At 37.9% G+C, this 25,054-nt stretch overlaps 1 protein-coding gene across 1 annotated transcript in view; it reads left to right on the forward strand.

The window, feature by feature from the left end:
• The first annotated feature begins 2,113 nt into the window (after positions 1–2,113).
• The window catches only part of LOC139745367 (E3 ubiquitin-protein ligase MIB2-like), a 43,219-nt gene continuing 20,278 nt past the window's right edge, over positions 2,114–25,054 (forward strand). The window contains exons 1-8 of the mRNA XM_071655761.1: positions 2,114–2,253; positions 11,658–11,891; positions 13,974–14,145; positions 15,387–15,493; positions 15,726–15,917; positions 21,859–21,968; positions 22,698–22,805; positions 23,772–23,876. Coding sequence (XP_071511862.1) covers positions 11,663–11,891; positions 13,974–14,145; positions 15,387–15,493; positions 15,726–15,917; positions 21,859–21,968; positions 22,698–22,805; positions 23,772–23,876 — 1,023 coding nt within the window. The 5' untranslated portion in view covers positions 2,114–2,253; positions 11,658–11,662. The remainder of the gene's footprint in view (positions 2,254–11,657; positions 11,892–13,973; positions 14,146–15,386; positions 15,494–15,725; positions 15,918–21,858; positions 21,969–22,697; positions 22,806–23,771; positions 23,877–25,054) is intronic.

The following is a 25,054-nucleotide window of genomic DNA, read 5'->3' on the forward strand; positions in this document are numbered from 1 at the left end:
CTCTTCCTACACTGATATTCGGCCCTCCTAACATCCGCATACCTCTTCTTCAGGTCCTCATACAAACCCTTCAGACTAGCCCTTTCTCCGTCTGCCTGCCTCCACCTACGCCGCAAGCTCTTCTTCTCCGCCCTCAATTGGGCCATCAACCGCTGTCTCCTCGACCCTGACTTTCCAAAATCCCCCTCCACATTCCCCCCACCTCCACTACCCACAGGCTTTATCCCAAACTCTTCTGCACAAGCCCCATAACACAACCCCTCAAACATACGCATCTTCTTTTCAACACTCCCAGCCAATTCCACTTTCAAAACTCCCGCAAGCTTGATGTCAAAAAGCTCCCACTTCTCACTTCTCGCCGGTGGCCATGCAATCGGCTCCTTCCGCTCAAACACAGCATGTAGAGCATGCTGAGGGTCTCCGGCTCTGTGGTCTGAAACCTGACTGGGACCTCCCACTGTCTCACCCAGCTCATTGCTGGTGCAGTCATGCCCTACTGCCACTCTTCCACAGCTCGTTCTTGCTCTGTGAACTGCCACACCTCTCTTCCCCTTGAACCTCCTCCCGCATCCCGCACACACACCCTCTTGATCTTTGTTCATTGTCGTGAGTCAAAGTACCCGCCCTTTCAGAATCCAGTATGGATTCTTATTCAGCACGACTCAATGCGAAAAAGCGGATGAGGCGGGTGAGTAGCCTTTCAGTCAAGTGGGCACACACTCACCAATAGGGATGAAAGCTGAGATACCTGTGAGGAACTGATCCATATGCATCTCTCCTCTCATCACAGTATGTGGCCTTCAGATGCCTCTCGAGCTCTTCCTTCGACACCTCCAAACTTCCTGAAACCCCTTCCTCAAACAACCTCTTTGTGAACCTGTGCGGATATTGATCAAATTTCACTCTTTCTTTTCAGACCAACTTTCAACTTGTCCGAAGCGCTTTGAGCCAAACACAAAAAGTTTCACTAACGTTGGAGAGAGAGAGAGAGAGGGCAGATAATCACGAAAGTTCTGCTTTTATCTTGTTTTCCATTCATTCCCTTTAATATCTTCAATTTCGTTCATTATATCTATTCATTCACTCAGCTATATATAACAGGCATCTGCACAATTCACTACTGTAATATTCTTTTTTTTTTCCCTCCCGCGACAACGTTGTATAGCATCCACTATATATGACAGTTCGTTAACTAGTCTAGGTTCTAGACTTAAATTTCATTATCACTCTACCAACGTGCAGGGTAAACAGCATCAGGAGAGATTCCAGCTCTCCCGCTTTATGCCTATTTGTCTAGACATCTCCGGCTATATATTTTTTTTTTCAAAATCCTCCACTTGAGCTTGGATTTCTCCTATGCTCCAGCTTCGTGTACTCTCGCTTTAAAATCTATAGCTTTCTACCTCCCATTATTATTTTTTTGACTGTCGATGCTGATGTTCAAAAAGCGTATCAGATAATAAAGCACGAGGATCATTAATAACCCGCAAAAGACATGACGTGAGCTCAGATTTCTCAAGTTTGCTATCTTAGGCCCTATACACTTGCTATAGGCAAGGTAGGCGGGATACTCTCCAAGTAGCAATTCGCGAAAATATCTGTACACGAAAATTTCAGCTCGTACAGTAATCTCCCGTGTAAAAGACTATACCGTAGGCCTAGAGTCTATACTGGCATGTGGAAGAAGAAAAAGAAGAAGAAGAAACTGCGAATGAACACCAGCCTATATATGCGAATAGTTATCAATTAAACCTAAACTTGTAGTCGGGCACGTATATTAGGCATTAATAATGTAAAGATTAAAAAAAAACCACAACAAAACAAAGAGAGCACGAATGTACAAAGCCACGCCAATTTCCTTCAATAAGAAACAGTTCCAAAGATGTCTGAAAACAAGACTATTCAAAACCAGACAAACAGTAGAAAGACCAATCCTCATCAGCTGGGGGGTTTTCGATCTGCGCAGGCGTACGGGATTCCCCGCTCCTCATCGCACAAAATCAAAATCCCCAGTTCTCTTGTTGTTGCAGGAAGTTTGCAAATACACTGTAATTATAAACCCGTGGTATATTATGTGGTACAGTGTATATCCTGCACATTACGTGGATGATATTTACGCTGTATTTATAGGACTGTGATGGTTTGGTAGCCGTCATTGTCGGCTTGTAGTTTGGAGGTGAGGCTCTATACACGCTAAAGTGAACTTTAATCGACAGTTTTGGCGACCTAATAGTACACCATTGTCGAAAGCAGGTATGTTTCTATTATTTATTATTTCACGCGGGATTTTCACATCAGGTATAGTCAAAGAGAGCCCCCTGCCTCGTGTATTGTGAATCGTATGTAGGCGTGTTTAAATAGTGTCTCACATACACGACACTTCGATCACACTTGCTGTATACTACAGTACTCGCACGGATGAAAATTCCATGCAGGTGCACATTTCACGTAGGTGCTTTATTGTCCTGATCCTGATTAATTTCTAGCTGATTTAAATATACAGACATTTGTATCTCGTGTTGTCATGTTAATAATGACCCATCTACTGAGTACGACTGTGATGCATAATAACAGTCTATTAAAGAGACAATTATTAGAATGCAGTGCTCGGCCGCTAGTTCCCAGGTAACAGCGGAATAACACTCCCCCATATTATACGTTGCCAGTACTCGACCTTGAATATTCACACCCCATTACCCGTTAAAACGAGCTAGGCCCTAATATGATATTGGTTGAGGTGAGAACTCGGCTTTTGACTTTGCCAGATACTTGAAAATTACTTTACGAAATGTTTAAAATTATGCAATTCTTCGAGGAATTCAATGTTTATTTTGATGGAAATCGGTTTTGAAATGGCTGAGACATCAAAAAACAAAGTAAAACAAAGTAAAGCAAAGTGATCCTAGTAAACGTTGGGTCTCACCTTTTATTAGGATCTCTTTGTTTTGGGTATCTCGGCCATTTCAAAAACTGATTTTTCATCAAATAAACTTTGAAATTCTTTTAGAATTTTATGCTATGTTATATTTCATGAGAGGTCTCATTATCTTACAAAATCATCATCAAACATGTCAAAAGACGTTAGGGCAATTCCACGATGAAGTGGACATGGCCATCAAATTTTCAAAATGGTCTAATCCCAGTCATTTTGGTATCAAATTAAATTAAAGCTTAACTACTGAATTTTTCGTATCCGTCCATCTTGTCTGAACACTACAAAATTAACTTTGCTTAATGAGCGCATAAAATTAGCATGATTAGATTTCAGATAAATGAAAACTTTTCTGAAAACTGTAATGAAGTTAAATGGATGTAATGTAGCATGATAAAATGAAAAAGAGGGTAAAAACTTTGCCATTGTTTTCAGAGTTTTAGGGTTGAACATCATTACAAATTGATCAAAGTTTAAGATTTCTTATGTGCTATGCTTCAGTGGCATGTCATTCACCCTTATCAATGTCACCGTGTTACAGTAAAAGCTGACATTTTTAGAATTTTTTGAGAATCATTTTGATTGTCCAAATCATAAACACATATAGCTACCATATACAAGTACTAAAATGAAGATTACTCATTTCATTCATCAATTAAAACTGATTAAAAATATCTATGTGTGACTGTAACACCGTGACTTGCATTGTGATTGCAATAACACAGGATACATACCGGATTACAAATGACTTACTGTTGAAATGACCATCTGATTTCTCTGTCCCATTTACTCAAGAAAAAGAGGTGTTTCAAGGATTGTTCATAAATGAAAGGCCCAAGCTGTGACCACACAGAGCATCGATTGTACTTGTTTGCCAGCATCATTCAGATTTAACCCTTTCTATGCCAAAAATCTTGAGCTGTCATGTAGCCTACAATGCTATAGGGTTTGCTGTGCTGATATTGACGCTCAAAGCACATGAAGGATTAATGGCAGCAACCCACTCAAAGCGTGCCATCACCTACCAGATTTAAAACTTGAGCAAACATTTCTGAAGGTTTTGACTTGTTAAGACAACCGTTTCAGTTGAGTTCATAGCCTTTATTTCATATTTTATGTTATCATAATAAACTGATTTATCATAATTTATGGTTTGATTCTACTTTCGTAGACTCAAATAGTAGAAAGTTGTATTTTTCCACATTGTTTTCTTTATTTTGAAAATCACAATAATGGCCACAGTGTCCACTTTACATTTTCTAGCATTATATGCAAATATGCTAAAAGCTCAGACAATGTAAAGGGGGCAGATAGTCATGGCTATACACAGTGCTGTAACTGTAATGTACACTGTAACCATCAGAATTTGGTCCAATTTGTTTGTAAAAAGCATTATCGAAGGTACAATAAAAGTTTCAGATTTGTATGCCACCTTCAATATTTACAAATTGTAATTCTAGAAAGTAGTTGCAAACCCTAAAAGTTCACTGACAAATATTTAACAAGCTTTCAATGAGGAAAGAGGGAATTGTGCCTCCAAACCTACTTATATTTCAATGAAAGAGCAGCGTTCCTGACTGTAATGTGTACAAACATATATGACATGTCGCGGCGTAACGGTGCAAAGTTTCTCTTTATTATTTTTGTTTATTAATCTGTTATGATTATGATAATATTTTGTTTTCTCTTGAAGTGTTGTGTATTTGAAGACAAGCATCCATTGTAAATGATCACTACATATCACCTAAAGAGAAATATTATGAGTTGAAAGTACGACAACAAGATTATACATATGTTTTCTACACATATTTCAAAAGTCAAGGTGTGACAGTTTCGGTGTTACGGTGCATTTATTTATAATCTATGTCATAATTTCCCTGTAAATTGATTCTTTAATCAAATTTTACTTTTTCACTATCGTTGAGTCTCTTGTACATACATCCAACGAACATATTCACTTTTCAAAATGTTGTAACTTCACAGAGTTTGCTCTGCAAACGAAGTGCACGAAAACCCATGTCCACTTTGTGTCACGTACGGTGTTACAGTGGTAATTAATTATGCATACCTCATTTACCGTAGCCAAGGTTTTATGAAATATTATTTTTTCCTTTTTCTTTTCAAAGTTGCTTCTTGTGATTGGCATAGATATACAATAAAAATTTGGTCTCAAGCATTACATTTTGTTTGTTATACATTTGACATTGTTTTATGAGTGAAATTTAACTCCAAAGTGTCACGGTGTTATTGTGGAATTGCCCATTAAGGGCTTTTTACACTTGTAAATTTTTGCTTAGCCCCGGACCAACGGTGGGGCTAAGGGGGGGCCTTAGCCCCACCGTTGGTACGGGACTATCCTTAGCCCAGGCCCGTAGCCAGGGGGGGGGGGGGGGGGTGCGTCGGGTGCGTACGCACCCCCCCCCCAAATTCTGAAAGGTCCACTTTTTCATAATAACGGTTTTTAGCAATTCTCAAGATAACAATCCAAATAAATATAAAGACACATTATATGCTACGTAAATGTGGAAGAGTACGTTTAACAATGTTAAAAATAATTGTACGAAACCCTTTTGTTGTATGAACCATCGGATCGTCCCCATGCACACAAACACAAATGTTATGTATCAATTTGTGCGAGCTATTACATATTGAAAACTTTCGGTCATCTGCGAAGCCGCGCTTCCGCGCGAACGCTAACACGTAAAACGGGTCAAAAATCGACGCATTTTCCACAAAATCTGCCATAACTTTTAAACTGTTTAAGAAGCAAACTTGGGGCGCCCGGATTCTGAAAGTGGACACTTTAGGGATTATTTATGTGTATATATCTTTATTGTAACATTTGTAGCAGTGACGCAAATTAGATCAGAAAAGTACCTTATGAGTAGAATAATTGTCTATGGCGAACAGTCCAAATTTGACGAATTTGAGCATATTTTGCCGTCTTGCAATTCTTCCAGACGGGATATCTTGAGAACGGAAGATCGCACAAACTTGGGGCGCACGGTTTCAGAAAGTAGAGGTTCTGCCCATTTTTGTGACATAAGAATCTTGTCCATTGGTTGAGCAGTCCTGACGCAAATTTGCAGTAAAGCTAGACTACCCATTCACAATTGCTGTCATAGGGAACGTGTACAATCCATACAGAACTATCACGTGACGAGACTACCAACGAAAATTTGAGCCGTTGACCTTCACTGTCTGCCGTTGTCAGCAGTGTGAATTCCTGTGATTTCAAGCTTTTGTATCTCTCCCAATATCATTTTCAACGCAATATCCAGATACAGTTGTATGTGAGACATTATCTAGATACGTAGCAGCCTTATTGACAACATAACTGTTAAGTTTGGGAGCAAAAACGACCAAATACATTCCACATTCCATCTCATTTTTCGATGATGGCTGTATAGTCGGACTGGTGCATTTCCTTCGGAGGTGGTAATAATGTAAGTAGTTGCAACGGTCACCTTGCCACCTGCTGTCTGCAATCGGGCGCTTATATACACGTGTTGTACACAGGTAATCAACTGAAAATGTTGAAAAGGAATGATAAGGTCTTAGACTATATCATTTCAACTGTAGATTTAACCCGATTTCTGTCGCCTACACACACATTATGCCATCAGCGGAAGTGTTTCCGCAGGAGTTGTTCCGATGGAAGCACAAGTACCAAACAAAACCCCCTAATGAACGTCCGTCTACTGCAGCGGAAACAATAAAACAGTGTGATGCAGACATGTTTCCAAATGTTTTTACATTGCTAAAAATATGCTGCACCATCCCCACAACCAGCTGCGGGATGCGAGAGAAGCGCCAGTGCCTTACGCAGACTGCACACCTATCTGAGGGCCAGCATGACACAAGACAGGCTGTCTGCTTTGGCACTCATGCATATCCATTACAACTTTGCCGTTGATAACGAGAGGGTGGTGAAATTGTTCGCCAGAAAGCATCCCAGAAGACTGGAACTTCAAACAATGCTTAAAGACTATATATATAGAAAAAGACTAAGCGAAGATCACACTGCACAAGTGCACATTCAAAGGACCGGCAAATGCTCCCCTCTAACTCCTGCTATGTAATCATCATTTTCTATTTTTTATGATTACTTGCCTGTCTCAATATATTGTTGATTATTAGTTATACATTTTCTCATGTTGTGACAGTTCGATTGGTTCTCATTTTGAAGTGAGCCAAAACCAAGAACATTCTCACTTATAATTTCCAAAGAGTATTATGCAGGCACGCAAACTCAATTTAGTTGTATTTCATTTAAATTTAATGTAATGGGTAAGAGGGTATGAGAGAGAATGCTGAGCTATGAAGTAAAATGGTAAAGTAAAAAGTTTGTCAGATAGTATTACAAAAGCCTGAATATTGCAAGAGCTCCGGAGTAAAAACAGTCAGGGAAAAACCCTATGTATGATAACATTGTGAGAGCGTTAGACTGCTGACGCGTCGTTATTTAATTTACATTCTTTATTCATATTTTTCATAAAAAACACAGGTAATGAGCCGGATTGGGTTAAAATTCTCACTTACAGCTTTGTAGAAGTCTGAGTCAACAGTATCACACAGTACTTCAAGACGTATTAGTACAAACGATTTCTTGAGCCTGCACCGTTTCAGGCTCTGTTCTGGATACGGCGGTAGAAACTCATTCTTTTTTGTTGTTTATTTTATCATTATTTACTAATCTCTTTTCTAACTTACAGGTAGCGGATTTCTTTGCAGGCCAAATTCGGAAATGTACTGTTGATTATTACTTATACATTTTCTCATGTTGTGACAGTTCTATTGGTTCTCATTCTAAAGTGAGCCAAAACCTAAGAACATTCTCACTTATAATTTCCAAAGAGTATTATGCAGGCACGCAAACTCATTTTAGTTGTATTTCATTTAAATGTAATGGGTAAGAGGGTATGAGAGAGAATGGAAAGTTCTGAGCTATGAAGTAAAATGGTAAAGTAAAAAGTTTGTCAGATAGTATTACAAAAGAAACTCATTCTTTTTTGTTTGTTTATTTTATCATTATTTACTTATCTCTCTTCTAACTTAAAGGTAGTGGATCTCTTTGCAGCCCAAATTCGAAAATGCCTAGAGACAGCTAGTAACCAAATATGCTACTATAATTTAATAAATACGAAATAACCATTCCAGTATGTATCTTAGTGTTCACAGTAAGACAGATCAAATCAAATAGGAAAACATCTGAGCACTAAGCCTGAGGTCTGAATTTGCACTCAATTTCTTCCAATGGCTAACGGATGTTTAATTTTTGAATTTCACTGACCTCCAAATTTCACAAAGAAAACCTTCTTAGCATGATGGTTAATATGACATTTGACTGATATTGGAGATGTTTGCGAATCGGATCTACTACCTTTAATATTATTAAATCTAAAATGATTATTTGAAAGTTCGGAAATGCTGGAAATCCTACCACAAGGAGGCAAAATATAAATGGTTCACATTTACAATTCATTTTGTTTTAAAAGTTTTCTTATTTATTTTCGTTTTTGACAAACTCGCATACCAGCGGCTGATATACTGTATAGTAAAGTGAATGTTTCATCTTCCAAACAGCATCCAATGGGATGGAAAACTCCAACTGAAAGGTAGACACCGTGACCATACTCGCTAAAGAAAACGCGTAATAGGGGTCGTTTTTTTCTCACGGATTAGATGGAAAGTGTGATGTACGAGCGTATAAATCAAAGGGTATCAAAAAGGCCGAAATTTGGGAAAATGGTATATTGTTCAATCATGATGAAGTACTTCTTTAGGGTGCAGGAAACATTTAAGGAATACTTGTTTTTAAGGCCCAAAAAAGTCATATGATCATTACTCGTTTAGGGGCCATTTTGAAAGTCCATGTATGAGCATGGTGTCCACCTTTTAATTGTCGCTACCCCTCCCGGGACAGTATCAAAGGACCGTTTTGTTAATTAACGCAATCCCCCCTTCCTTTAAAAATCCTGGCTTCAGGCCTGCTAACGCGGGTATACAATAGAAAAAATAAAAGTTAAAACAACACCAGGAAAATCACTATTCTCAATTTTGCGGCGCGCTACGCGCGCAGAGTCTCGAACACAATTAAACTTTGCAACTTCCTGGCAAAATGAGTTTTTACTATTTCCTAGATGAAATACCGTAACGCGATTGCATGCAACAGACAAAAATACAAATTTCCTCGAGACTTTAAAACGTCATTAAAACAGTCAAAATTCACAATTTGCGGCGCGCTTCACGCGCAAATTCTTATACAACTTTTGTAGTTCGGTCGTCCAAAGAATATATATACATATATAATTGTGTGTGAGTGTGTGTGTGTGTGTGTGTGTGTGTCATCATTGGTATTGGTACGGAAGGTCCGTTTTTTTAGTGACCGCACCCCCCCTTGAAAAATCCTGGCTACGGGCCTGCTTAGCCCACTTTCTGTTTACACTCGTTTTTGCCAAAGTGGGCTAGCCCCACCGATAGTACGGTACTATCTGGCCCTGCAAAATAGCAGGGGTTAGCACCGCAATTGCGGTGCCAAGCAAGTGAGTGTAAACAGAACGAAAAAATAATCCTGGGCTAAGCGACGGAGACGAAGTCCGACCTTCACTGACCAATCAGAAACGAGGTAATCAAGTGCTGCCGATGCGTGCGTGTACGTGTACAGTACACAGCGTAATTACGAATATTCATGTGGTTTGGAAAGTCCGGGGCTAAGAAATACGAGTGTAAAAAGGTAAGTTTTCTCCTTAGCCCCGGACAAGAGATAGTACGGGACTAATTGGCGAGTGTAAAAAGCTGAAAAAATTGGTACGGGACTAACGATAGTCCTGGGTCAGAGAAAGTCCGGGGTTAAGAAACACAAGTGTAAAAAGCCCTTTAGAAACCTCAGTCCCATCCCTTCAATGCAAATTTGGTTTTGTCCGCTTGGTACTGGAGTCATCTTGTTTCACTGAAACTGGGGTTAGCTTACTGATACCAGGCTATACAACGACCACAGTTCCAAAACACGTGTGTCACCATACTAGCTCGAATAACTAACGGCACTTCCGCTATCTACCACATGAGATGCTATACCACAAACAACACTTCAATAGATAATTATTCCCGTGGAACTTTTTAGAGACTCTTGAGCTGGTCGTCTTTAAGCGTTGTTATATCGAGTCTTTCACTTATAAACTTTTAATTTTTTATTGTTTAGATGAATCCAAAATATGATATATATATATATATATATATATATATATATATATATTTTATTATTTTTTTGGGGGGGGGGGGGGGGGGGGGGACACTTCGCCTGATAAGTTTCCTCCCCGAATCGCCAACCCTACACTTCTACGGAGGGGAAGGGGATGGGGGGGGGGGGGGTTGGTGCTGTAGACCTCACTCCGCATTTTATTGGCTCGCTCTTTCTGCTAAAAAATAAAAATACAAGAGTTGGGGGTTGGATATGAGAGAGAATTAAAAATAAGCGATTTCTTGATTATCGATACAAACACATTTTACTGTTAACCCTACGAATTGGTATTTTGTTAAAGGGAAGGTAAACCCCAAGAGCAATGTGGATTGCGTGAAAGCAGCAACATTAGTAGAACACATCAGTAAAAGTTTGAGGAAAATCGGACAATCGATGCAAAAGTTATGAATTTTTAAAGTTTTGGTGTTGGAACCGCTGGATGAGGAGACTACTAAAGGATATGACTTATGAGTGGACAACAATACAAAGAAAATATAAAGGAAATTCAACAAAAATTCACTTTTCTAGAATTATGAAAGAGCAATGGACCAACCGCTTTCAGAAAGCAGGGGGAATAATTGCTACCCTTAACATATGTCAATATCAAGTTGATGGAATTTGTAATTTTCATGAAAAATGGATTTTTGTAGTATTTTCTTTATATTTTCTTGGTATTGTTGTCCACTCATACGTCATAACCTCTAGTAGTCTCCTCATCCAGCGGTTCCAACACCAAAACTTTAAAAATTCATAACTTTTGCATCGATTGTCCGATTTTCTTCAAACTTTCACTGATGTGTTCTACTAATGTTGCTGCTTTCACTCAATCCACATTGCTCTTGGGGTTTATCTTCCCTTTAAAGATGTGATACACTTTATCAATACACTTTAAATGATGAGATTACCGTGCCAACAATAGTAGAGAAGGCTGCTGTCATGACTACCATGGTCCCAAGTTCGAATCTCGCCTGGAGAACTAGCACAGTCTTGGACAAGAAAGTTAAAGAAGAAATTCACCCCAAAAGTAAATGTACTTCAGAAGAAAGAGAAAAATATTCCCTACAGAATGATACAAACATGACAAAGATCAGATAAGAAATAAGGAAGATCTGACATTTTGAAATTTCATTTGTTTTTTTCGGAAATCGTTTCCAGGCCAGTCCTTATGAATACTCAAATGAGCACGTTGATGATGTCATACCCTCACAATTTTTCTTGTGTGTTATATATGAAATTCAGAACAAAAATATCAATTTAGCCCATACAAGCGAAAGCATGTTTCAATATTCAAGATTTAACATTTGTTCTTTTTTTATTTTGCATGGTTTCAAAACAACGTCTGGGGTAATTGCCCAGGGGGCAATTGCCCTAAACCCTCTCACAATATTTGAAGGGGTCACCGTTGGATTGGCAAATTGGGAAAAGTCGTATGATACACCTGTGTTGTACTATCTTGTCATTTCGGTTTCCTGTATTTAATATTAGACGACATGCCCCTTTCCGTCGGGACCCGAGTGGTCCGTGGCCCAGACTGGCAATGGGACGATCAAGATGAGGGAGAGGGCCACGTCGGTACCGTGGTCAATGTCGGCAAGGGTATATCTAATCCTGCACATCCCAAGCTCGTTGTCGTCCTCTGGGACATGGGGAGAAAAGCCGACTACCGAGCAGGATTCGACAACAAATACGACCTGTTAATCTTCGACAATGCTACTACAGGTATGAAGGGAGTATAGAGCCTATGTATCCTTTACAGTGTGTTTTTATATTCTGCCGCCGAATACCCGTTACCGACTGTGCGATTTATACTCGTTTGTACTAATATCGATCTTTATATGGTTTAGAGTTGAGAAATCAACTACTTATCTGCGAATAATTTCTGAATCTTTATCATTCAAACCAAAATTCCATGAAGACCAATAAAACCGTCTTACTGCTATATACTGGCATGGGTCTGGTTCAAACACAATCTATATTTTGATAATCATGAATTTAGTTGGGATCAATCAGAAATTTAGGGTGGAATCCTCGTAAAAATGATCTCATTTTGGAATTGATATTAAAAAAAAACAGCACGGGCGAGGAAACTAAAGGCGATGATCAGTACAATTTCCTCACATAGTTTTCTATTCAATTTAATTCAGTGCAATTCAATTCATTTCAATTCAATTAAATCCAATTATACTTTTTATCCATCCAACCAAAGGTAATACATATAAAAAACAAAGCATTCATTGTCTTTACAATCTAATCTGATTGAAGTAAAGTCGTGAAGTATAATGTACCAATGGATAAGTGCATTATGAGAGAAACAATGTATATAGTTTGCAAGGAAGGCAAAGAAGTAAATAGCGATTGGAAAGGATGATCTATATTGAAAAGCGGAGGTTGTAGGACCTATATGACATAGGTGACTGGATAAAATGCAAATAACATGTTTATTCAAAATTTATCTATGTAACAAGCCTTTGGTAACTGATACAGTAGACAGTGTATTGTATAAACCAACAATACTTGATCTGAAGTAAAAGGGAAATACAGTGTACAGTATAATAAAATGTCATTGTTAGCAGAGACAGTGTTTGTTGAGCCGTAAATACAAAGAAAATATAACAAATACAATTTGGAGTAGAAATATGGATACATACACACACACATACGGAAGTAGCTCACGCAAAAAAAAAAGCCACACACACACACACACACACACACACACAAACAAAAACCCGCATATACTTCAAAGATTCAATATTCCAGCAAACTCAATATTGTTAATTCTTTTATTTGGGTAAGCTTACATGTTTGATGTTTTCACAAAGCAAAGGTTATGAACAGAAACACATACAAGTATTGTACGATGATGTGATGTCTTTGCAGCTCCAGAAGTCTCCCATGGCTCAGTATAAAATCTTTAATAAATTCCCTATATTTCATAGTGAAATAAAGAAGGACGACTGCCGTGTTTTGTATCTATTTCTACTCTGCCGCAATATGTATTGCTCTGCCGTTATGTATATTACTTTTTATTACTTTATATGGAAATAAAATCAATTGAATCGAATTAAATTGAATTGACTTGAATTGAATCGAATTGAATAATATCTTGCCGTAATAACGATTTTTAGGAGAAAGGGGATGTTGTTATTACATCATGAATCCAAACACGATTTGCAAAGCGGAACAGAGATTATACTGAACATGGAATCATCACGTTAGCTAATTTGCACACGTTGTTGCAACCAACGTGGCTATCATCAGTGAGAACGAATGAATTCATGACCTTATGGTCATTGAATTTTCCAAATTAGATAAAAATTCTATCATTCGGTTCATCTGATTTAATGTTATCTATCTAAGTCAACTTGAACTTTCTGTGGGAGTTATTGCACTTGAATTGGTCCACTTTTCTGGTTCAGTAATGACCGGATCAGACGAATCCATCATCCAATCTACTCAGTATGTAGCCCTATATTCATGGCTTCTAGAAATCCTTGCAGACGGTCGTGGGGAGACATAGCAAATCCTTATTCTGATTTGTATAAATGAAGCCACTCTGAACCTGTCCTTGCCTTGTATTTTCAATGCAAGGTAAAAAGCTGAGAACGTAACAACACAAATATCATGGTAATATGTACAACACAACTGTCAAATAATCGCACTATCAGACGAGAAACATTATGCAGAATAATCATTTGAAATGATATCTGTCAAATAGACTCCCACTTCGAATTCTATTACCAATATCGACCAAATGTTTCTCAACAATTTCTCCATCTGTTTTCTTGCTTGTGACCGTGACAGGCGTCAAACACAATGGTGTTATCTGTGATGACTGCAAAGAAGCCGATATTGCTGGGATACGGTGGAAGTGCAGCACTTGCAACGACTATGACTTGTGCACCAAATGTTACATGGCTGGAAAACATGACGTCAGACATCAGTTTCTTCGAGTCATCGCTCCAAAGTCTGTCGGGTCAGTGCACTGATTGTTATTCGTAATGGTACATTTCTCAGTGACAATAATGTGCAAGCAGAGATTTGAACAATATATGCTATGCGTTATGACACTGTTCTGAAGTTACCCCCCCCCCCCTCCCCAAGCAGAGAAAGAAGTACACTGTCAAGGCTTGATCCACTCTACCGCATGCATGTGGTAATGACATTGTGGATGAATATAGGACCTACCCGAAGAACCAGACAGAGTACACACACACACACACACACACACACACACACACACACGCACACACACGCACATACACACAAAGAGGGGAAACCCCACATTGTCCCTTCCCTAACAAAACAGTATGGTTTCCGGTGTAGTGATGTTCCCATTTTGTCAATCTAAACTTTGTAGTTACAAATTACATGTGTTATTAATACACAAATATACGTTATAGATTGTGGCATATTACATACTATTTTTTTTCTTGCTTATTTCTGAATCTATGTACCCTTTCAGTCACATGCATCGTTGAACGTATACAACGCCACTGTCTTTTGTTTGGTTGTTATATATTCATATGATATTTGAATCAATTCATTTCGTTTTATTGACATGCATTCAAAGAGACGTATAAAATGCATACAATGCTTCTATTCCAACTGCCTTAAAGCTGTTTTCGGTACTGGTCCTTTTTTTACCATTACTAAATACCAATCAATTACTGTACTAAGCCAACATACTTGTTTAATATACATACTGTTTGCTTTCATTGTTCATAATTTATCAATTTCCCTCATTCAATCATTTAACTTTCAAATCCTTTCTGTTGAATAGATATCAATATGATGTTCCCTACCCAGCAGATATATAATTTTCTTAAATAAAATACTTGCAATGCAAATTGCATTCTTGATCATCAATCATACCAAAGCCATCTTTGCAAAAGCCCAAACTCTGATATGAGAGGATACAAAAAGTTTTTTCCCTCCATTTTTATGAAGAGCAATTGTATAATAATCTCACCAGCTTTTCATATAAATGTTTTTTTAACATACCAATATCTTGTACTAAAACATATGCGTAAGAAGGTTGCTTTACTTTTTGTTTGAAATAATAATTAACAAAAAAAAGAGAAAAAATTATAATCGTAATAGAAATACTTATGGTACTGATAGTAGAGCGTTTTTTTTTTATATTGCGCTTTGCAACTATTAAACGAATATTTTAAACCTCGATTTCTTTGAATGTCTTCAAATCTTTCTGAACAGACACCTAATGCCTCCGAGGGCGAACAGCAAGATAATTCGGGCCAGGGGGATGTTTCCCGGAGCGACGGTGGGCAGAGGATTGGATTGGAAGTGGTCGGAGCAAGACGGTGGGGATAAATTGATTTCTTGATAAATTTACGTTCCTTGGATGAAATGATGGCACTAAGAAAATTATATTCTTATATCTCAATATGATTATATCAATTTTGCACACATAGGAAAATAAATGTCAGCGTGTATTCTTCACGGATGTGTGTGTGTGTGTGTGTGTGTGTGTGTGTGTATGAGTGTGCATTTTTGAAGAAACAGATAATTTTGGCCCCTCAACAAACGCAACAGGTGGACTTGGCAAAACTGGGTTTGCAGTGAAGCAACGGAACTGGGCGAACTCTGGGCGCAGCGCCTTGGTGGTTCGATGGAACGCAGGTGGATCGTACGAGTACCGTGTTGGGCACGACGGGAAAGTTGATTTGAAGTGCCTGAAAGCAGCTGATGGGGGACCGTACTACAAGGAACACCTCCCGAAATTCGGTGAATTTTAATTTGATTTTTTTACTATTTTCTCATCATGAAGTTCGATGCTATCTACATTTCTTAAGAGGCACAAATCCAAAATTACATTGAAAATCTCAATCTGATAGATTTAGAAGTCAATCAAATTTTCTAGTCTAATTTCGGATTTGTCCCTAACCACAATCTCCTAGATTGATTTGCAAGCTGAGGAATTTAGAGAGCAATGAAGTCGATAAAGATTTGAGAAGCCCTCTTCACATAAAAACCCACACAGTCATATCTTTCTCTCTATGTTTAGTTTACGTTTAGTTTAGTTTAGTTTATTTCTTCATTTAAGTGTAACGCATTGAGCGTCGGGACAGAAAATGTTTTACTTTAAGGAAAGTATTTAAGTGTGGGAAAAGTCTAAACAATAAACAACTCTTTGTATTTTCTTCAGTTTGTTACTGCATCATTGAACATGATAGAATTGCATAATATTACATGCATATCTCAGGGAAAGACAAACGGCTCAGTATTCACACGTTATAGTGATAACCGTGTTTATTAGAAAGAAAAAAAAAGAAAGAGTTCTCTGTAAAGAAAATAATATTACATGAAACACAGCACATTTTATAAAATAGTTCAAATAGTGAGGAACATGTACATCAACAGAGGGTATATGCTGAGGAAAAATATACAGATTTGCCGTAGAATTTAGGATTGTTTGTACAGGTACTATACCATGTTTATCGTGCGGCTAAGGGCGGACGTCCACTTGGGCGCGGACAAGCCCAGGAAGGGTTGCGGAAGTAAATTCTGTCATTTCGGCATCCTGTCCGCGTCAGACGCGGAATAAGTGTGTGAATCGGCTTGTCCTGGGACAGTCCTAGGAATGTCCGCGGACTGTCCGCGGACTGACTGCGGACATTCCTAGGAGTCACTCCGGAAGAACGCGAAATACCTCGGAATATGCTAATCGTAGCCGGGCAGCGCGGAAACATCTAGGATTACACCAGGAATGAACGCGGACAATCAGGATGCCTTCCGGACAACATAAGTTAGGCGTGCGGACAATACCAGGAAAATGGAAAGGTATGAATTTGGCGCTGACTTTGACTTTTCCTCATTTGACTGCTAGCCGTTATTGATGCTCCTTGTTGTGATTCCGCAGTAGCTGCTGATATTATATTGATATGATTGGTGAGTATTATTTTACAAATGTGACCACCTAAAGTCGAAGAATAGGATTGTCTGCATGTCGGCTGACGACTCATTTTTTTTTTTAATTTGTCTCATCTGGGAGAACAATCTTTTCTCTGCCTACAGTCACATGGATGATATTCGCAAACTTTTTGAACGACATCTATATATATATACATATTTTGATTCCTTGTTTTTATACCAGTGCTTTATCCATCGTGAAGTATATACATGTTTTGTCTGATACTTCTGCAGAGCATGCCAAAACGATCCTAATCATTAAATTTGTTTTTCTTTCTCTCATTTTTACCCTTGTGCATCTCTAACTCTCTCTTATTTTGATCACTTGTGAACATTTTGCAATGATTCAAGTCTGAGAAGTTTTTTTTTTTTCATACTGAGAGTTTACTAGCCTATTGTCAATGAAGTGTAAAAATGGGGAAATATTTTAACCTACTTTAATTTACTTTTTTTTGGGGGGGGGGTTCGGCTGGGCTGTCAAATTGGACAATCGAGTTTATTTGCAACTAAAAAAAAAAGAGAAGATAAAATCATGAGGTAACAGCAGCTACGAAAATCATTCAGGTAAAGAATATTTCTGAAATTATTTGAGATGCTTAGAGTGTACTTAAATATATACACTCAGCAAAAAAGAAAGAAAGAAATTAAACACTTTTTCGAGTTCATAATTTATTGCTTTTCTCTCATTTCACTTGAATTTTGATTTGACAGAAAATTCTTCATTTTCCTCCATTATCTTTAGCTTTCATTGTTATTTTGGGCTTCAAAGATGTTACAATATAATGAGACCACAGGTATATTTTTGCAATTGAATTCATGCTTTTTATTGTGATGAATTTGTCTTTTGTCGTAATATATGGTATCATTAGAAAGCTTTTACGTATGAATAACAACTTGTTCATGTTTATATGATACATTAACATTTAGCCAAAAATTCTATGCTGTTTATTTCTGAGTGTATTTCCACCTACTTTTGTGATTTTTCAGCTGGGCTGTCACATGGGACAACCTAGTTTGTTTACAAATAAAATAAGAAAACAACATAAAGGAAAATGTACCATCGTAAGCAATGGGAGCCATGAAAGTCACTCAGATGAAAAATAATTTCTGAAAAGATCAAATCGACATAAACTTACTAGGAGGTTAGGGGGCTAATTTCACTTCTTTCTGGTTGCTATTGGCACAGTCTCTACTGCCTTCTTCTTTGCCTTCTGGGACCGGGAACTCCTTAGATTTACCTGTTCTTCATCACTAGACGAAAGGTGTGCCTGTGATGGGGATATTTGCATGGGGGCCTCGCCTCCCTTCTTGCTCTTTTTGCGTTTCATTGGCACGACGCTCGTGGAAAGTGTCGACACTTTCGTGTCTGGATCACAAAATTTCCGCATCGGTTCCGGACACTTGCATGTGGAGATCCGCATCGGCTCCGCGCTGTCCTAAAACATTCCTGGTGTCTTCCGCCTTCATTCGCGAAACTTCCCCACACCGCGGGATTCTTTCCGGAGCGTGTGCGGAAGGAGCGGAAGGGTTCCGGACAAGCGGGACATTCTCAGGACATCGTCAGGACAAGTCACCGAAGGTGTCAGGAAGTTCATTTCCGCGTCCAAATTTTGGTCTCGATCAAAATTTGGACGCGGAAATTTTTCTCTCTCCCGAAGGGCGGACGTCCACTTGGGCGCGGACAAGCCCCGGAAGGGTTGCGGAAGCAAATTTTGTCATTTCGGCATCCTGTCCGCGACAGACGAGGAATAACTTTGTGAATCGGCTTGTCCTGGGACATTCCTAGGACTGTCCGCGGACTGTCCGCGGACTGTCCGCGGACTGACTGCGGACATTCCTAGGAATCACTCCGGAAGAGCACGAAATACCTCGGAATATGCTAATCGTAGCCGGGCAGCGCGGAAACATCTAGGATTACACCAGGAATGAACGCGGACAATCAGGATGCCTTCCGGACAATGTCAGTTAGGCATGCGGACAAACTGCGGACAATACCAGGAAAATGGAAAGGTATAAATTTGGCACTGATCTTGACTTTTCCTCATTTGACTTCTAGCCGTCATTGATGCTCCTTGTTGTGCTTCCGCAGTAGCTGCTGATATTATATTGATATGATATGTCAATATCATTTTATAAATGTGATCACCAAAAGTCGAAGAATAGGATTGTCTGCATGTCGGCTGACGACTCATTTTTTTTTTTTATTTGTCTCATCAGGGAGAACAATCTTGTCTCTGCCTACAGTCACATGGATGATATTCGCAAAATTTTTGAACCATACACACACACACACACACACATATATATATATATATATATATATATATGTATATTTATATATATATATGTATATTATTATGTACATAAAATGTAAATTTACATACATATATATGTATATATATATATGTATATTATAATATACATAAAAATGTAAATTTATATACATATATATATATATATATATATATATATATGTTGATAAGGTAGTCCACGTGTTGGCAAGATAAAAAGATAAGTAACAAAACTGCAACAAAGTTCATGCTGTATTCACCACCAACGGTTTATTTCTTCACAAGAAATAAAAAACCGTTGGTGAATACAGCATGAACTTTGTTGCAGTTTTGTTACTTATATATATATATATATATATATATATATATATATTTACACATGTGCTTTATCCATCGTGAAGTATATACATGGTTTGTTTGATACTTCTGCAGAGCATGCCAAAATGATCCCAATCATTTATTTTTTTTCTTTCTCTCATTTGTACCCTTGTGCATCTCTAAATCTCTCTTATTTTGATCACTTTTGAACATTTTGCAATGATTCAAGTCCAAGAAGTGTTTTTTTTTTCATGCTTAGAGCTTACTAGCCTATTGTCAATAAAGTGTGTTTTTTTTTTTGGGGGGGGGGGGGTTCAGCTGGGCTGTCAAATTGGACAATCGAGTTTATTTGCAACTAAAACAAAAAGAGAAGATAAAATTATTAGGTAATAACAACTTCGAAAATCATTTAGGTAAAGAATATTTCTGAAAGGATTTTTGATTCTTAATGTGTACTTAAATATATACACTCAGCAAAAAAAAAAGAAAGACAGACAGAAATCTAATACTTTTTCGAGTTCATGATTTATTGCTTTTTCTCTCATTTCACTTGAATTTTGGTTTGACAGAAAATTCTTCATTTTCCTCCATTATCTTTAGCTTTCATTGTTATTTTGGGCTTCAAAGATATTGCATTGTAATGAGACCACAGGTATATCTTTGCAATTGAATTCATGCTTTTTAGTGTGATGAATTCGTCTTTTGTTCTAATATGTTGTATCATTAGAAAGCATTTACGTATGAATAACAACTTATTCATGTTTATATCATACATTAACATTTAGCCAAAAATTCTATGCTTTTTTTTTTCTGAGTGTACTTCCACCTACTTTTGTGATTTTTCAGCTGGGCTGTTCCATGGGACAACCTAGTTTGTTTGCAAATAAAATACGAAAACAACATAAAGGAAAATGTACCATAGTAAGTAATAGGAACCAGGAAAGTCACTCAGATGAAAAATAATTTCTGAAAAGATTTAATCAACATAAACTTACTAGGAAGTTAGGGGGCTGATTTCACTTCTTTCTGGTTGCTTTTGGCACAGTCTCTACTTCCTTCTTCTTTGCCTTCTGAGACCGGAAATTCCTTAGATTTACCTGTTCTTCATCACTAGACGAAAGGTGTGCCTGTGATGGGGATATTTGCATGGGGGCCTCGCCTCCCTTCTAGCTCATTTTGCGTTTCATTGGCATGACGCTCGCGGAAAGTGTCGACATTTTCGTGTCTGGATCACAAAATTTCCGCATCGGTTCCGGACACTGGCATATATAGATCCGCATCGGCTCCGCGTTGTCCTGAAACATTCCTGGTGTCTTCCGCTTTCATTCGCGAAGCTTCCCCACACCGCGGAATTCTTTCCGGAGCGTATGCGGAAGGAGCGGAAGGGTTCCGGACAAGCGGGACATCGTCAGGACATCGTCAGGACAAGTCGCCGAAGGTGTCAGGAAGTTCATTTCCGCGTCCAGATTTTGGTCTCGATCAAAATTTGGACGCGGAAATTTTTCTCTCTCCCGAAGGCGCGGAAACGCCCGGACATGTTTAGGACAGTGAGCGGACACGTTCAGGAACGTGCGGACAGGTTCCCGAAGGAGTGCGGAATACCAAATTTGCATTCCGGGGCTTGTCCGCGACTTGTCCGCGCCCTAGTGGACGCCTGGTCGAAGGTGCGGAAACGCCCGGACAGTGAGCGGACACGTTCAGGAACGTGCGGACAGGTTGCCGAAGGAATGCGGAATACCAAATTTGCATTCCATGTCTTGTCCGGGTCTTGTCCGCGCCCTAGTGGACGCCTGGTCTAACGAGAAGAATCGTGCATCATATACTGTGTAGATGTCAGTAGGTAAATATTCTCACCTAACGCTTTAATTACATTTTACAAAACAGGCCTCTGCACGTGCCTTTATTGTCCTCCATTACGCCACAAAAATATTTACACTTATTAGAATAATTCAGTCCAAGTATTGAAACATGTTTTTGAATGCCTAATCTTTTTTTTTAAGTAGGCCTATATACAGAAATGTCTCGATACGAGAATAAGAGGAGGATGTACTGATTTTGATACAATGTTGTATTCATGAAAACAGAGAAAACTTGTACCAATGTGGATACACCTTTATAAATAATCTCTACACCCTTTCAAATGGCAGGAGAGGAGAATACCCTGGAAGAGGGAGACAGAGTTGTTGTGAATCTCGACAAAGGGATCGTTCAACAGTTGCAGGAGAATCACGGAGGATGGGTCTCAAAAATGGAGAAGGTTGGTATAGCAGATAGCAGTATCCTTATATACCATACAATACCCATCTACACACACATGTCAAATATCATTTTTTGGGAATACGGTAAATCGGAGAAAAAAAACGTTGGTAGAATCTACATTTACATACATTACTAAATAAGGATACAAATTCACTGATATAGCTTTTTTCTTGTAGATCTGTAGTAAAGCATATTATGATTAAGACCACGTATCATGCAGTATGTGCGGCAATGGCACATTTTTGTTTGTCTCCTTGAAATACGTGTTTATATCATAACATTATTACATCATTTTAGATATTTATGATATGCATTATAATGTAACATGTACTAATGATGTAATGCCTAGTTATACTTTATTCAATACACACATGCACGCACATGGATTATATACAATAATATTATCAGTATTAAGCGATTGTGTACATGTTCAATTCCTTTAAATTTCGTGTTGCTCGTGGTATTTTGTTTTTTCAATCTGTATCTCAAATTCTCATAAAACTCGAAGTAAACTCATTCCTACTTTGAATTCCGATTCCGAAGTGTTTCAATATTAACAAGTTCAATCCAGTTTAATGTGTTTTTAAACTTCGCAAATAGATATTATAGAAATTACATTTTAAGTTTACCATTCATCTGTATTAAATAAAAGACAATACATAATAAAGTAAATTTCTTGGCATTTATATAGATAACAATGTATTTTCATCTTTCCGTGAATTTTAAGTACCTCGGGAAAGTTGGGAAATTGGCACACATCTACCCTACTGGAGACCTAAAAATCAGGTATTCCGACAGCCAAACATGGACGTTCTCTCCTACCTGCGTCACGAAGGTATTCTTACTATATTATTCATTATAAATACAGCACAATTTAAATTGATTTTTACTATTATTATTCATTATATATCATAATGTCCTGACGACTTCATTTGTTGCTTTCCTCTCACTTTTTGTGGAACTTTGAAAGCAAGATATTATTCAAAGGGGTGAAGGTTCAGGTGCGAGTTGAACTATTGATATTATACAATTGATAGGTGGCTAGCACAATGGACTCAAAGAGTTTTTGTGATGAAAAAAATATTTATGTGTATACATTGTATTAATTTTTACAATTCTTGCTTTGAACAGAGTACTGCAGGCAATTGATGTTACTGAACAATTAAAAACACGTGTTTTATCTTCAAGCAGCAAATCGCACGATGACGACTTACCTGAAAAGAAACTGTTTCCGTACCTTTGATGTTTATAACCATAGTGGTGATATAGAGATTTTTCTAGAAGGCCTAATTGAAAAAAAAAAAAGAGTTTCAATGCACAATGTCGGAGTGGAATACCCGAAGGAAAAAAGGAATGAAGCATATATGTAGGACGTTTTGCTCAAGCCTTCGGGGTTTCATTCCGTATTTAATTTTGAGAATATACCACACAGTAAACTGTACCACCACTGCCTATATTAATGCCTTTACCCCTAAAAGTTTTACTCGTTCAAAATCTTATCCCCAGGGCGTGCTACTTTCCCATTTCAACTCTGGCTGATCGCTAATTTCTTTCAAACATCATAATTTGCAACTCAATCACTACGCTAACTATTACTCAAAATTTGATCTTTTCACGGTATTTTCACATTATCTTTACTTAAGGTGTATTGATACTATTTGGATCATACATAATTTAAACAAGCTTGATTTATATTATCACATCACAGTGTTATAAACGTCAAATATCAACTGTCAACGGAAAAGGATTATATATCATGAATAATATTTTTTGTTATTTTTGTGTGTGTTTCTTCCTATAGCTACAAACCTTCAAAGCTGGGGACAAGGTTCGCATCTTGTCGGATCAATCAAAGGTCAAAGCGCTACAGGTTTTCCACGGAGGTTGGGCGGAAGGAATGTCTAGGGTGAGAACACTTCAATCAGAATGTTGAATGGTGATGAAAAAAAAAAATCCGTTTTTAGAAAACTCTGATATTATTTCTCATGATTCGCCAAGCTTCCCTGTGACAAAGTTTAGTGGATTAATCTGGGGCGTAGAGAAAAGCATAAAGGCTGGAATAGAGTGATGAAATTTTGTCTATTCTGCCTCTTCTGTTTTTTTCATGCATGTTTGTTGAATACATTGCAATCCGTTTATACAGTATACTATAGAAACTTGGAAATAACTTTGGATTCTTTATGTATTTGACGGCAGTTAAGGTCAGGGTGACATCTATCAGTTTCTGGTTGATTAGGATAGCTCGATGACAACACTGCCCTACTTTGGCAAAAGGAAGCAAGTGACATCGAGTACAAATGCTACAAATGAAGAAAATATGTTTTTGGGTATAGGCCCTTCAACATGGAAATTTGTGATAAGAAATAATGTCGGTATTCGTGCAAGTCATATGGTCATGCATTTATGACAATTGGAAGAAGTTTGATATTCCCGTAGAAACTCATTATTATGTAACATGTTTCCTTTTGCCCAAGTATTATAGATTTATAGCATACATAAAAAAATGGCAAAAGGAAGCAAGTGACAATCATATCATAAGGGTGTCTCCTGCTTCCTTATGCCGAAGTATTATAGATTGTGTGCAAGTATGAATGATTTGGCAAAAGGAAGCAAGTGACAAATTATATCATGAGGTTGTAACTTGCTTCCTTTTGCCAAATAGTTTTAGATTTTTAGCAAACAGAAAAAAAAATGGGCAAAATGAAGCACGTGACAATCATATCATGCACTGTAAAAAATTTGTTTAGTTTCTAAACACCTAACTAAACACTTTTCTGTGACAGTTTAAAAACACTGCGACGTGTTTATATATTAAACATGTTTATGAACTAAACACATGCTGTGTTTATTTTCAGCACACCCTAGGTGTGTATCACACACACATGTTTATGTTTTAAACGGTTCTGCTGTTTAAAAACTAAACACCTGCTGTGTTTATAGCCTAAACACCAAACGTTTACACCGTAATCACTCACAGTGTTTAAATACTAAACACCGCACATTCACATAATCACCCACAATGTTTAAGATCTAAACACTGAACCAAAAAATAAACATGACGCACTGTTTACGTTGTAAACACTG

Source organism: Diadema antillarum, unplaced genomic scaffold (genome assembly GCF_040938485.1).
Source record: "Diadema antillarum isolate AM-2024a unplaced genomic scaffold, OU_Dant_1.0 seq00001259_RagTag, whole genome shotgun sequence".
NCBI lineage: Eukaryota > Metazoa > Echinodermata > Echinoidea > Diadematoida > Diadematidae > Diadema > Diadema antillarum.